Genomic DNA, 15,468 nt, shown 5'->3' on the forward strand with positions numbered 1-15,468 from the left:
AGATTATCCCAAGTCCTCTCTTTGTTCTGGAGATTGAGGCTAAGGCCCATTTCTCCCTGTAGAACTGGTAGGAATTTCCTCAGAAAGCTTTGCATCTGACTTTAAAACGTGCACACATGTTTCGACATATTTGATTGCCGACTATGCGTCAGGCCCTGAGGTACAACGGGAAGCAAGAACAGACGCCGGCATTGCCTTCATGAAACCCGGGGATTAGGGGAGGAAATTATCAAACAGGCGCACAAATAAATGTGAGGAAACCTACCGAGATAAACGCCATGAAGAAAATGAAAGGTTCCTCGAAGGAAGCGACGTCCCAACAGGCAAAAGAGGCGGGAAACGCATTCCACTAGAGGGATGCGTTAACTACGGCCCCATATTTCATTTGATGAGTCTCCCTAGTGAGGATGGCAAGAAAAACTAATCAGTCATTTTAAGAATTAACAGCCAGCCACCTGGGACGGCCTGAGAGCCCCGTGCAACGCGGGAAGTTTAGGCGCCGGCGCCGCTCACCTAGTTTTGAAGTTCTCGCGAGGTCCGCACGCGAAAATCAGAAGGTCGCCAGGTGCGCACGCGCAGCCGTGGGGCAGAAGGCAGTTAGGGCCCTCGGTGGACCTGCCTGTATTGGCGGTCCAGGGATGCCGCGGGTCCTCTGCTTGTGTGTCGGGCTCCTGCTGGTTCGGGTCTCCCGTGAGCTGAACGACATTAGTCGAGCCAGGAAATTGTGCGGCAGGCATCTACTGCAAGAAATAGTAAAACTCTGTGGCAGTGTTAACTGGAGCCACATTGAGGAGGAAAAGCTTTTCACACAGCTGCTTTCCCAGGCCTCGGAGAAGGTTGAAACCTTCATCCCTGACTGGTTGGAAAGCTCCCAAACCACTTTCCTGGTCTGGAGGAGAGCGACAAACCCAGGTAAAAATGTAAACCAAAGGCATGTTTTTTCATCTGTGTACATTTCTTATTCCCGAATTTGCTCTGCCAGGCATGGAACTTATACAGGAAATGGAATTTGTGCCTAATACATATACAAAACATCTATGAAGTTTGGTTTTTTTTGTAACTTGGAGGAAAGAAGTGTACACATGTAAGTCTACACATCTGTATACGAATGCTGCTGTTTCCCTCGCTTTCCCTTTCTGCAGTGCCCTTGTCACCTGGCAAACTCCATTTTGTCCTTCAAAGCCTGATTTAGGTATCATTTTCCCTGTGAACTCATCACTGACCATTTCGTAGCTACTCACTCCAGTCTCCATTCTACCGCAATATCTAACACATAATTCTATTTAACTATTTATATTTAACTATAATATTTAACTGTAATCAGGACCTGCTACATAATTGGCCCGGCCTAGTGCAAATAAAAATGCAGGGCCCCTTGTTCGAAAAGCAGGAAAAACCGTTAAAGGTACTAAAATATATAGCTTTTTACCTTTCTTGTGCGTATCTCCTCTTCTCAAACACATGGTCCTCTGTCCCATCAGACTTCACATACAAGTCAAAAGATAAAATTATTGAGAATTTCAAGACTGGGACAACAGAGCATTAAACAAAATGCAGGGTCTTTCTAAGCACTAGGCTTGTGCTACTGGCAAGTCTCAATCTCTTAAGGCCAGCCCTGTATGCCATACCATATTATAGGGATTGCTCATGTATGTTTTTATCTGAAATGTCTAGCAGAGGGCTGAGCACAGGGTATGTGCTTAATATGTATTGAATTTATACTTAATGTTTTTAAGCAGTCTTCAGGAAGAATATTTTTGTTTCAGATCCATTCTTATCTTCTGTTTTTACATTTTGTGACTAACACATTTTAGTCCCAGTGTGTTTGCCATTTTAAAAGAAAATGCACTTTATTTGTAGACTGTGGTCTATAGAGTGTAGTGTCATTGAAGTTATTGCCTTTATAGTAATTCAGTTGATTCGATTTGGACAAATTTTGCAAAAGTCAAGATTTCTGAAATTAAGGAAAGGAGTTAGACTATCGTGCCAAAAGAGAGACCCTAATGTAGATGACTGAAACAAACTAAAACATTGCTTAGCCCATTATAAGCACTTATTCTTTTTTTTGTTTTGAGGTATAGTTGGTTTACAATATTAGTCTCAGGTGTATAACATGGTGATTCAAAATTTCTATAGATTATGTTCCATTTAAAGTTATAAAGTATTGGCTATATTCTGATAAGCACTTATTCTTCTTTAATGAGTGAATGAATAAAACTTATAAGATTATTGCTGCTAAGAGAATAAAAATGTCTTTATTGACGTGTATTTGATTTACAATGTTGTGTTAGTTTCAGGTGTACAGCAAATTGACTCAGTTATATTTATATATAATATTAGTTTAGTTATTAGATTAGTTATATATGTATATTTGTATATGTTCTTTTTCAGATTTTTTTCCATTATAGGTTATTACAAGATATTGAATATAGTTCCCTGTGCTACACAGAAAGTCCTTATTTTATTTATTTTATATATAGTAGTGTGTATCTGTTAGTCCTTTACTTCTAATTTGTTCCTCCCCCCTTTCCCCTTTTGTAACCATAAGTTTGTTTTCTATGTCTATTTCTGTTTTGTAAATAAGTTCATTTGTATCATTTTTTTAGATTCCACATATAAGTGATAATCATATGATATTTGTCTTTCTCTGTCTGACTTATTTCACTTAGTATGATAATCTCTAGGTTCATCCAAGTTGCTGCAAATGGCATTATTTCATTCTTTTTTTATGGATGAGTAATATTCCATTGTGTGTGTTCCTTTGGCTTTTAAGTAAAAATAAAAGACACTTTTTTTCATTTTCACCAGTAACTGTTGAACAATGTATCCACCATTTTGTTCCACTACCCTCTGCATTTTCCAGGCAACTTCATAATTCCATCTTCCCAAAACTTTATATCTTTCTGAGCAAAGAACTATTCCAGGTGCCTTTTACAATCTTCCAGGGAATTGAAGTTTTTTCCATTAAGAGAATTTTGTAAAGACCAAAATAAATGGAAGTCTGAAGGTGCAGTGTCTGGTGAATAGGGCAGATGAATCAGAACTTCCCAGCCAAGCTGTAACAGTTTTTGCCTGGTCATCAAAGGAACATGCGGTCTTGCGTTATCCTGATGGAAGATTATGTGTTTTCTGTTGACTAATTCCAGATGCTTTTCGTTGAGTGCTGCTTTCAGTTGGTCTAATTGGGAGCAGTGCTTGTTGGAATTAATCGCTTGGTTTTCAGGAAGGAGGTCATAGTAGAGGACTCCCTTCCAGTCCCACCATATACACAACATCACCTTCTTTGGCTGAAGACCGGCCTTTGGTGTGGTTGGTGGTGGTTCATTTCACTTGCCCCACGATCTCTTCCATTCCACTTTATTGTACAGTGTCCACTTTTCATCGCCTGTCACATTTGTTTTAAAAACGGAATGTTTTCATTACATTTCAGTAGAGAATCACATGTGGAAATATGGTCAAGAAGGTTTTTTGCTTAACTTATGTGGAACCCAAACATCAAAGTGATTAATATAACCAACCTAGTGCAAATGATTTTCATTGCTTGATTTGGATATTTTGAGTATGTTGGCTATCTCCTGCATGGTATAACGTTGATTGTTCTCAATTAATGTCTTGATTTGATCGCTATCAACTTCAACTGGTCTACCTGACTATGGAGCATCGTCCAGTGAGCAACCTCCAGCACAAAACTTCGCAAACCACTTTTGACACATTTGATCAGTCACAGCACCTTCTCCATACACTGCACAAATTTTTTTTTGCATTTCAGTTGCATTTTTACCTTTCTTGAAATATTAACGAAGCATAATATACCAAAAATGTTGCTGTTTTTCTTCCATCTTCAATATTAAAATGGCTACACAAAAATTCACCAATTTTGATAGGTTGTGGTATTTTTTAAGATTTTTTTTGGTGTGGACAATTTTTAAAGTCTTTATTGAATTTGTTACAATATTGCTTCTGTTTTATGTTTTGGTTTTTTGGCCGAGAGGCATGTGGGATCTTAACTCCCTGACCAGGGATTGAACCCAAACCTCTGCATTGGAAGGTGAAGTCTTAACCACCGGATCGCCAGGGAAGTCCCTGATAAGTTTTTTTTTTTTTAATATATGCTGATATGACAGCTGTCACAATACAAACTAACAAAATTGTTTCGAATGAAGTTAAAGACAACTAAACGCTACCAGAGCCATCTTACGGGAAAAAAAAACAAATACAAATGAACATTTTGGCCAACCCAATAATTTTTAAAGGAACCTCTATACTGTTCTTCATAGTGGCTGTACCAATTTACATTCCCACCAACAGTGTAGGAGGGTTCCCTTTTCTCCACACCCTCTCCAGCATTTATTATTTGTAGACTTTTTGATGATGGCCATTCTGACCAGTGTGAGGTAATACCTCATTGTAGTTTTGATTTGCATTTCTCTAATAATTAGCAATGTTGAGCACCTTTTCATGTGCCCATTGACCATCTGCAGTCTTCTTTGGAGAAGTGTCTATTTAGTTCTTCTGCCCAGTTTTTGACTGGGTTGTTTGTTTTGTTTTGTTTTATATTGAGCTATATGAGCTGTTTGTATATTTTGGAAATTAAGCCCTTGTTGGTCACATCATTTGCAAATATCTTCTCCCATTCTGTAGGTTGTCTTTTCATTTCGTTTATGGTTTCCTTTGCTGTGCAAAAGCTTATAAGTTTGATTAGGTTCCCTTTGCTCATTTTTGCTTTTATTTCTATTGCCTTTGGAGACTGACCTAAGAAAACATTGGTATGATTTATGTCAGAGAATGTTTTGCCTATGTTCTCTACTAGGAGTTATATGGTGTTATGTCTTATATTTAAGTCTTTAAGCCATTTTGAGTTTATTTTTGTGTATGGTGTGAGGGAGTGTTCTACCCTCATTGATTTACGTGGGGCTGTCCAGCTTTCCCAGCACCACTTGCTGAAGAGACTGTCTTTTTTCCATTGTATATTCTTGTCTCCTTTGTTGAAGATTAATTGACTGTAGGTGTGTGGGTTTATTTCTGGGCTCTCTATTCTGTTCAGTTGATCCATATGTCTGTTTTTGTGCCAGTATCACACTGTTTTGATGACTATAGCTTTGTAGTATTGTCTAAAGTCTGGGAGGGTTGTGTCTCCAGCTTTGTTCTTTTTCCTTAGGATTGCTTTGGCAATTCTGGGTCTTTTGTAGGTCCATATTAATTTTAGGATTATTTGTTCTAGTTCTGTGAAAAATGTCTTGGGTCATTTGACAGGGATCGTATTAAATCTGTAGATTTCTTCCAATCCAAGAGCATGGGATATCTTTCCATTTCTTTGAATCATCTTCAGTTTCCTTTATCAATATTTTATAGTTCTCAGGGTATAAGTCTTTCACTCCTTGGTCAGGTTTATTCTTAGGTATTTTTTTTTTTGATGTGATTTTAAAAGGGATTTTTTTTTTTTTTTTTTTTTTTTTTACTATCTGTTTCTGGTATCTCATTGTTAGTGTAAAGAAATGCAACAGATTTCTGTATGTTAATATTGTATCCTACTACCTTGCTAAATTTGTTTAGCAGTTCAAGTAGTTTTTGTGTGGAGTCTTTAGGGTTTTCTATATAGAGTATCATGCCATCTGCATACAAGGGGAATGAAAACTTTTAAAGACAGAAACAATAGAAAGCATCAGACTGAATCGTGATCATTTTCCACCATCAAAACCGTCTACATATAAACTCACTTTATCCTGCTCTTACAAAGAAGGAATTGTTTCTCACCAGTCTCTAAATTGTACCTTAGTTCAGTTGATATTCACACTTTAATGTGTATATGAATCACCTGGGGAATACTGTTAATATATGGATTCTGATTCAGTTGGTCTGGGGTGGGGCCTGAGAGTCTACATTTTTATAAGCTCCCAGGTGATGCTTATTCCGTTAGTTGGACAGCGCTCTTTGAGTAACAAGGGACTAGTTCACTTCTCTATTTCTTCATTATTCTTTTCTCCCAGAAATGCAAGGTGGGCCTACCCTTTCTACTTCATGTTCAGTGGGCATTTCTCTCACATCAAATACTGTGCTCTCATTACCTATACCCTACTCAAAATTTTACCTTCAGTCATCCAAGCTTGAATTTGTTATTGAAAAAGAGTTTAGAATCCTTTTTCTCGACAAAGCCTACTCTGGAGGAGACTCTTTCCTCATTAATAAAAAGTCAACTTTAAAACTCAGAGCTGATTAATGACTCCTTTGTCTCAGGTATTATTCACAATCCCCTGAAGGAGAACATGTCATTAATTCAATGAGGAGGGATCTGCAATGAAACAGGATTCGTAGGAAATGAAAATACATCTGATAATATTTCAGAGTTCTCATACTCATTAAACATGTTACTATGGGAACTATATAAAGGACAGTTTGCTGAAGTGGAAATATCATGTGGCAATAAAACCATGGTTGTTTTAAAATATATGGAAGAATGAAAAATGGATTTAGGTTATCAATATGAATGGGTATTAAAATTTAAAGAATTCTTAATTTATAAGGAAAGACGACATGTAGTCTGTCCCATTAATTTCCAGTGACTAATTTAGAAGTTGTAGGGAGGTATGTGTTTCCAATATAGAATTCCAATGTAGAACATATAAGTATGCAATTTCTTTTACATGTGAATGTTGCTGTAAAGTTGATTAATTTTTATTTAGCTTATATCAGCAGAATATATTTCTATATTAGATCAAGTCAATTATCAACAATTTTAATCTTCTGATGATCTATTTGAGTCTGACACAGGAAAAGATAGTTTGATACACTGATATTCAAAAATGCTTTTTTTCAGGACTACGCATGCATAACTTGAATTTGAGATGTGTGCTTCTTGTTAGTGGATCCTGAATGTGTGGGCCATGTCTCATGCCTACCTCATAGTGTGGTACCATGAAGCTAACGTCATATTTCTAAATTCTGGCTGAGTATGGTGCTGCCTAACTCTTAGTGCCAGGTGAAATCATCAAAGTTTCATCACCAGTTTTTCATAATCCATAACCCCTATTCCAGTTAGATAGGCTGTATTCCCCCATTCTTGGTCTTCATTCATCTATTCTTGTTTTTTTGTTCATTTGCTTGTTTCTTTAGATATCATTATCACAACTGGCTATGCAGAACCTCTCTATTTATATATTAATTCAACAAAATTTGTGTGCCTGTTGTATATTAGGTATTATTCATGCTGCCTGGGATATAAGAGTGAACAGTTTCACTCAGGAGGCAGTGAAGGTTCTTGCCTTCATGAAGCTTACAGAATAGTGAAGATAGACAATAAACATAAATAAATTATATGGTATGTTAGAAGATGATTAGTCTCCACATATCTCCTTTCTTCATGCCCATTCTCCTCCTCCCATAGGCAGCCATTCCAATGTTTTATTATGTATTTTTGTTTGTATACATTTTATTGCAAATTGTGCATTATTTCCTGTACATGTATTTTAAAAATATATCTAAATGGTATTTGAGATCTGTATCTTATTATTGCTATGTGAACTTTTAGTCATTGCTTCAAACTGCTGCATAATATTCATATGCATTCCTCACATTTTACTTATTCTTTCTCCTAGTGATGAACATCTAACCTATATAGCCTTCAACTCCCTGCCACTAAAAATAACACTGCAGTGAGCATCATTGTATATGCCCCCTTATGGACCTGTGTGGACATTTCTCTGGGATATATACCTAGGGGTAGAATTGATGTATCATAAAATATATGTATGCTTAATTTACTTGAGGTGCATTCAGATTGCTTTGCAGAATGGCTACACCAATTTATAGTTGCACCACTAGTACATGAGGATTCCTGTGTTCTTGTATCCGTGTCAAGAATTAACATTATACAATTTTTAACTTTTGCCAGTGCCACAGGCGTGAAATAGTGTCTCATTTTTGTCTTAATTTGCTCTGAATTTGAGCACCTCTTCATATACATATTAGCCTCTTGGGTTCCTTTTTTCTGAAAATTTCCTGTTTATACATTTTGCTCACTTTTTGTTGGAATTGTCATCTTCCAGTTGATTTGTAAGAGTTATTCAAAATCTAGATACAATAGTAATCAGCTGTAGGTTTTAGATATTACAGATATGTTCTCCTATTCTGTCATCTGTCTACTGGTGTTTGACAGAAAGTCTTAATTTTTATACAATTAGATGATAAGTGTTTTGCCTTATTGTTCATACTTTCAAAAGTATGAACAAAACTTTCAAAAGTGTTAGAGGTTCCTTTTCTGTTCTTCTGTTAACTTTATAGTTTTACTGTTCTCATTAGGTCCTTAATTCTGGGGCCCATTTTTGGTTCTGTTCTGGCTAGGGATACTATCTTAGTTTTCTCAGTGTCTTACTTTTCTCTACATGAGGAAATAATTTTCTGAATACTATCTACTGAACAATTGGTTTTTTCCCATTGATTGTAGAGCTACTTTTATTGTTTATTAAGTTTGTCTGAGATTCTTATTTTATTCAGTTGGTCTTTTTGTTTGACTTTGTATTATTACTACACTGTTTTAGTACTATGACTCTGTAGGATGTCATTTATCTTGGACAGCCAGTCTCCAATGTTTATTTTTTTCCCTTAAGATTGACTGAACTAATCCTCTGCCTTTATCCTTACATATATATTTAAGAGTAAGCTTATTGAATTTATTTTATAAAAATCCATCTGGAATTTAAGTGGGATGCATGGAATTACAGAGAATAATTTGAAGAGAATTGATATCTCTTTAACAAAAAGTCATCCCAACCAAAAACATGGAATATCTTTGTATTCTGTCATTAGAATTTTAAAGTTTTCTCTATAGAGACTTTCTGTATTGTTGGTTAAGTTGATGCTTAATACTTTAATTTTGTTGCTATTGTAAATACTTGTTAATTATATTTCTAGTTAGTGATCATTGGTCAGAGAAATACAGTTGAGTTTTATAGGTTGATTTTAATCCATTAATTATGTGGAACTATCTTAATAGTTTCACTTTCTAAACTTTATACCACTCTTCTTTTTTTTTTTTTTCTTACAGCATTTGCAAGGAGTCGTTACAGGTTTTTGAGCAGAGGAGTGACATAATTGACATTTTAAAGGGATCACTTTGACCACTGTGTTGAGGATAGACTGTAGGGAGGCAAGAGTAGAAACAGAGAGACCTGTTAAGAAGGTATTAGAGAGGATAGCATCTGGATAAGGATGGTAGCAGTGAGTGGAAACAGTGAAAACTGTTATAATCTAGATATATTTGGGCAGATATGATGTGAGATATGAGAAAAAAGAAAAATCAGGAATTACTCCAATATGTTAAAAAAATATGTGATTTCATGGGCTTCCCTGGTGGCGCAGTGGTTGAGAATCTGCCTGCTAATGCAGGGGACACGGGTTCGAGCCCTGGTCTGGGAAGATCCCACATGCCACGGAGCAGCTGGGCCCGTGAGCCACAGCTACTGAGCCTGCGCGTCTGGAGCCTGTGCCCCGCAACGGGAGGGGCCGCGATAGTGAAAGGCCCGCGCACCGCGATGAAGAGCGGTCCCCGCACCGCGATGAGGAGTGGCCCCCACTTGCCGTAACCAGAGAAAGCCCTCGCACGAACCGAAGACCCAACACAGCCAAAAAATAAATAAATAAATAAATAAAGTAGCTATAAAAAAGAAAAAGAAAAAGTACTATTTAAAAAAAAAAATATGTGATTTCAGAGTTTTTGCTTTGAACATCTGGAAGGATAGGGTTACTATCAACTGAAATAGGAAAGGCCTCAAGTGGAACAGGTTTGGAAAACAGTATTAGTAGTTCAGCTTTGGACATTTTGAGTTTGAAAAGTTCAGGTGGAGTTTTAAACATGTTGAGTTTGAGACATCAGAGTGGAGATGTTGAGTAGCAAGTAGGATATATGAATCTGGAGTTTGGAAGAAAAAATTTGCTTGAAGAAAGAAATTAAGGAGCCATAGGTATATAGATAATTTTTTAAGCCATAAGACTGGATGAGATCATGAAGAAAGTAAGTATAGATTGAAAAGAGTACCAAGGACTGAGCTCTGGGAGACATCAACATTAAAAAAACTGAAGAGGAAGTACTTGCAAAGGAGGTAGAAAGGTGCAAATAGTTAGGTGGGAAGGAGAGAGAATGTGGTATCCTGAAAACCAAGTGAAGAAAGCATATCAAGAAGGAGTGTTGTTTTATTAGTTAAATAAGATGAGAGTTGGCTGTTGAATTTAGCAATATAGAGGTCGTTTGTGAGCTTGATAAGAGAAGTTTTGGTGGAGTGATGGAATAAAAGCCTGTATAGAATGTGTTTCAGACAGAATAAGAGAAGAGAAATGAATTAATAAATACAGAAGGAGTTTTGCTACAGAGGAGAGAAAAGAAATTGGATGGTAAGCAGGGCCAAGAGAAGTGTTTCTTGTTTTTTTTTTTTTAAGTGGGAGAAATAGCACATTTGTTTGCTGATAGGAGTGGTTCACTAGAAGTGAAAAAATAATGATGAAAGAAAGATAAAGAGAAGCACTGCTGGAGTGATATCCCAGAGTGGGCAGGAGGAAATAGATCTAGTCCATAAGTGGAGGAATTGGTTTTAGAGTGGATAATTTATCTATGGAAATACTTAAGAAGGCAGAATTATGGGTACAGATGTTAAGAGTAAAAAAACGGTGAAGGGAGCAAATACAAGTTCTCTTCTGATTGCTTCAATTTTCTCATAAAGTAGAAAGCAAAACCAGCTGAGAGTGAGGATGGGAGTCTATTAATATAGTAAATTGCATTGATAGATTTTGTGATCTTGCATTTCTGGGATAAACACTTTCTTAATATATTTGTAAAATACGTTCATGGATTCAGTTAACTAATACCTTATTTGGGACTTTCAAACAAACATTTGTAAGTGAAATGGGCTTATGGTTTAAAAAAATTTTTTTAATTGAAGTATAGTTGGTGTACAATATTATATGTTACAGGTGTATAACTTTTATACTCCATTTATAGTTATTATAAAATATTGGCTATTATAAAATATTGGCTATATTACTGGTATTGTACAATATATCCTTGTAGCTTATTTTATACATAATTGTTTTACCTCATAATCCCCCACCCCTATCTTACCTCTCCTCCCTTCCCTCTCCTCACTGGTAACCACTCATTTCTTCTCTATATCTGTGAGACTGCTTCTTTTTTGTTATATTCACTATTTGCTGTATTTTTTAGATTCCACATATAGTGATATCATACAGTATTTGTCTTTCTCTGTCTGACTTACTTCATTTAGCATAATACCCTCCAAGTCTATCCATGTTGCTGCAGATGGCAAAATCTCATTCTTTTTCATGGCCGAGTAATATTCCATTATATATACATACATACATATATATATATGTATGTATGTATATACATATATACATATATGTGTGTGTGTGTGTATATATATATATATATATATATCTCACATTTTTTTTATCCATTTATATGTTGATGGACACTTAGGTTGCTTCCATATCTTGGCAATTGTAAATAATGCTGCTGCGAACATTGGGGTGCCTGTATCTTTTCGAATTAGTGTATTGTTTCTTCTGGATATATACCCAGAAGTGAAATTGCTGGGTCATATGGTAGTTCTAATTTTAGTTTTTTGAGAAACCTCCAGGCTGTTTTCTAGAGTGGCTACACCAGTTTACATCCTCACCAACAGTACGAGGGTTCCCTTTTCCCCTCATCCTTGCCAACATTGGTTATTTGTGTTAGTTTTGATGATAGCCATTCTGGTAGGTATGAGGTGATATTTCATTGTGGTTTTGATTTGACTAATTTCCTTGATGATTGGCGATGTTGAGCATCTTTTCACGTGCCTGTTGGCCATCTGCATTTCCTCTCTGGAAAAATGTCTGTTCAGTTCTTCTGTACATTTTTTGATTGGGTTGTTTTGTTTTTTGATGTTGATTTGTATGAACCGCAGTTGTATCTGTATTGTAGTCCTTTTTTTCCTAGTGTATTTTGTTCATTTTCATCTTTTTTTTCTTGATTAGTCTGGCTAAAGTTCTATTTTATTAATCCTTTAAAAGAACCAACTTCTGGTTTTCTAAACCTTTATATTATTTTGTTTCTATATTTCATTGATTTCTTTCCTTCTTACTTATTTGGGTTATCTCTGTTGCTCTTTCTCAAATTCATTGATTTGAATACTCATTTTTAACCTTTCTTGTTTCCTGATGAGTACAGCTTGTTTCGCTTTAAGTTCCCTCTCCAATTTGACATGTACTTTTCATTAACTAGTCTCTAGTTGCCTTCATTCATGAACAAGTTTCCTTCTTACTGTCTGCCTTTTTTTTCCCTTTAAGTGACAGAACATGGCACATCACATCCAGGAAGGTCTTTCTTCAACCTGCCTAGACAACCTAATTCACTTTTCCCTTCAGTGTACTCTGTTCATTGTGACACACTTTAATTGATCACATATTTATCTGTCTTAGATGACATTATTTATTTGCTACTTTAGAATAGATTAATATCTGTCCTAAAGTTTTACTATTCCACATTTCGTCTTAGGCATTTATTAAATACAAAGTTATTACAGAGTATTCTAATAGGACTGTCACTGCAAGAGACAGAGTTTCTTCTAAATACCCTCAAGAAAAAAGCAGAGGATAGTTATTATAAAAACAAGATCTGGGGCTTCCCTGGTGGCGCAGTGGTTGAGAGTCTGCCTGCCAATGCAGGGGACATGGGTTCGAGCCCTGGTCTGGGAAGATCCCACATGCCGCGGAGCAGCTGGGCCCGTGAGCCACAATTACTGAGCCTGCACATCTGGAGCCTGTGCTCCACAGCAAGAGAGGCTGTGATAGTGAGAGGCCCACGCACTGTGATGAGGAGTGGCCCCAGCTTGCCACAACTGGAGAAAGCCCTCGCACAGAAACGAAGACCCAACACAGCCATAAATAAATAAATAAACAAATACTTAAAAAAAAAAAAAAAGACTTCCCAGAGCCTTTAGTGTATTAATATTTAAAAAAAACACAAACAAAAAAAACCCAAGATCTGTAAATGGATCTGGAAAGGCCCTGGAAAGCCTAAGGAATCCAGTCAGTGCTAAAAATCACCTTCTCTCTTTCGCTCTCTGAATCTTTTCTCCTCTAATATCTATGTTCCTTTATAACTTTAGCTTGTCATGATAAGCTTCATAGTATCCTTTCAGTTTTGGTTCTAACTCATCTTGTTCTCATTACTTCTTAATTCTAATTTTAAAGAGAGGAAATCTGATTGAGCCAACTTATTTTTTGCATGGCATGGATTGCTGGCCACTGTAGTAGATTGGTTTGTTTGGGGTCAGGTGCCAACCTCCTGACTATTCATCTGTGGATATAAGGTGGAATCACCCTATGACTGCCTAAGGGTGACTCTACAGCAGTGGCTAGAGGCAAATATATCCCCCAAAAGGGACTGTAGATGGGCAAGGGCAATGATGGAAATCCAACAAGCTGCCAATTAATTACCTTCTGGTGTTATTTTAATATATTATCAGTAATATTGAGTAAGAGCAGTATAATAGAAATAATCAGTGCATTGAGCATATCACTTCTCCATTTCTTTATATTTCAACAAAAACCAAAATGGCTTCTACTAACCACTTAGTTAAAAATGTGCATAAAAGACAAATAACTCAATTAGAAATTGGTAAAGGATTTGAATAGACATTTCTACAAGGAGGATATATGATAAGCACATGAAAAATGCTCAACATCATTAGTTGCAGGGTCATTGCAAATCAAAACCACAATGGGACACCACTTCACATCCATTAGGATGGCTCTCATCAAAAAATGGAAAATATCAAATGTTGGTGAAGATGTGTAGCAGTTGGAAGCCTAGTGGTGGGATTGTAAAATGGTACAACCACTGTGGAAAATAGTGTGGCGGTTCCTAAAAAAGTTAAACAAATTTACCATATGATCCAGCAGTTCTACTCCTAGGTATATGTCCAAGAAAATTGAAAATGTGTTCACACAAAAACTTGTATGTGGGTGTTCAGAGCAGTGCTATTCATAATAGTCAAAAAGTAGAAACAACCCAAATGTTCATCAACTGATAAACAGGTAAACAAAATGTGATATATCCATACAGTGGAAAATTATTCAGCCATAAAAAGAATAAAGTATTGCTAGAGATGCTACAACATGGTTGAACCTTGAAAATATTATGCTCAGTGAAAGAAACCAGACACAGGTGGCCACATATGGTATGATTTAGGCAGATCCATAGAATAGAAAGTAGATTAGCAGGTGCCAGGGGCTGGAGGAAGAGGGAAATGGGAGTGACTGCTAATGGGTGGGGGTTTTTTTGTGGGTGACAGAAATGTTCTGGAATTAGGTAGTGGTGATGTTTGCACAACCTTGTGAATATATATTAATTGTGTACTTTAAAATGCTGAATTTTATGGCATATGAGTTATATCTCAAAAATATTTTTTGCATAAAAATGTGCAAACGTTTCTAGGCCTTTTTTATAGGAAAACAATACCTACAACTATTTTAGTTAAAAATATACATTGCTTTCAAATAACCATTTTACTAGTTAAAATGTGATTACTTGTGTTTTCAAAATTAGCTGACTCTAGTATTACAGCATTATGATTAAATTTTCAGCTAAAGGAAGATTTTAATAAAGTAGGATTTTTTTCTTGTCTCTCAACAGTCTCTACTTCTGCCTCTCAGGAAGAAGCAATAAACAATTTGAAGATGCAGTCACTGCCTGAGCATCAGTACAAAAAGCCTAACTTGCCTTTTAAGACAAGACAAGAGATATTTTCCTCATCACAAGATATCAGTCCATATATTCATGAGATTGTAGAATTTCAGAAGAAAAATACAAACAAAATTAAAACCTTAAGCAATCTGTTTTGGGGGAATCATCCCCAAAGAAAACGCAGAGGATACTCAGAAAAATGTTGTCTGAAGGGATGTACAAAAGAAGAACTTATTATTGCATGCCTTCCATATATTGATTATAAAAACTTAAAAAAGCATCAGCAGTTGTGACTGAGATATACCAACCATCATAGGAATTATACTAACTTAATAAAAAGCTTAATATATTTTACTTTTATTTTATTTTATTTTTTTGGTGATTGTCCTTGTAAGTTCTCTACTGTGAACAACATCTAAATGTACTTGCAAGCACTTGACAATATTTTATGGTGGTAATAGGAATCTTAGTATTTTCTTTGGTGCTCTATTTTTCATATATTTTTATATTTGAAGAAGATGTTACTGGACATGGCATGATCATTGTAGACATCTAAGAATTAACCTGTTTATTCTTGATTGAAACTCTCTTAAGCTACATTTAAATGGATTATGGAATGTTCTGCATTCCATGTGTATGATATACAGACTGGTACCCATGACTATTACGCTCACTCCAGTATGCTAATACATCTGTCCTACCAATTTAAAACTAACTAACCAACTACTACT

General features: G+C 36.0%; 1 protein-coding gene across 1 annotated transcript; it reads left to right on the top strand.

Annotated features, from left to right (window-relative positions):
- The first annotated feature begins 638 nt into the window (after window positions 1-638).
- Window positions 639-15,030, top strand: INSL6 (insulin like 6). Its single transcript, XM_007182203.2, has 2 exons — window positions 639-912; window positions 14,687-15,030. The coding sequence occupies exons 1-2, from the start codon at window positions 639-641 to the stop codon at window positions 15,028-15,030; spliced, it is 618 nt and encodes a 205-aa protein (XP_007182265.1).
- Window positions 15,031-15,468: the final 438 nt, after the last annotated feature.

Source organism: Balaenoptera acutorostrata, chromosome 6 (genome assembly GCF_949987535.1).
Source record: "Balaenoptera acutorostrata chromosome 6, mBalAcu1.1, whole genome shotgun sequence".
Lineage (NCBI taxonomy): Eukaryota > Metazoa > Chordata > Mammalia > Artiodactyla > Balaenopteridae > Balaenoptera > Balaenoptera acutorostrata.

Coding starts and splice junctions, on each gene's coding strand:
- INSL6 (XM_007182203.2), top strand. CDS start 639: ATGCCGCGGGTCCTCTGCTTGTGTGTCGGGCTCCTGCTGGTTCGGGTC. Junction 913..14,686: donor GAGGAGAGCGACAAACCCAG/GTAAAAATGTAA, acceptor GTCTCTCAACAG/TCTCTACTTCTGCCTCTCAG.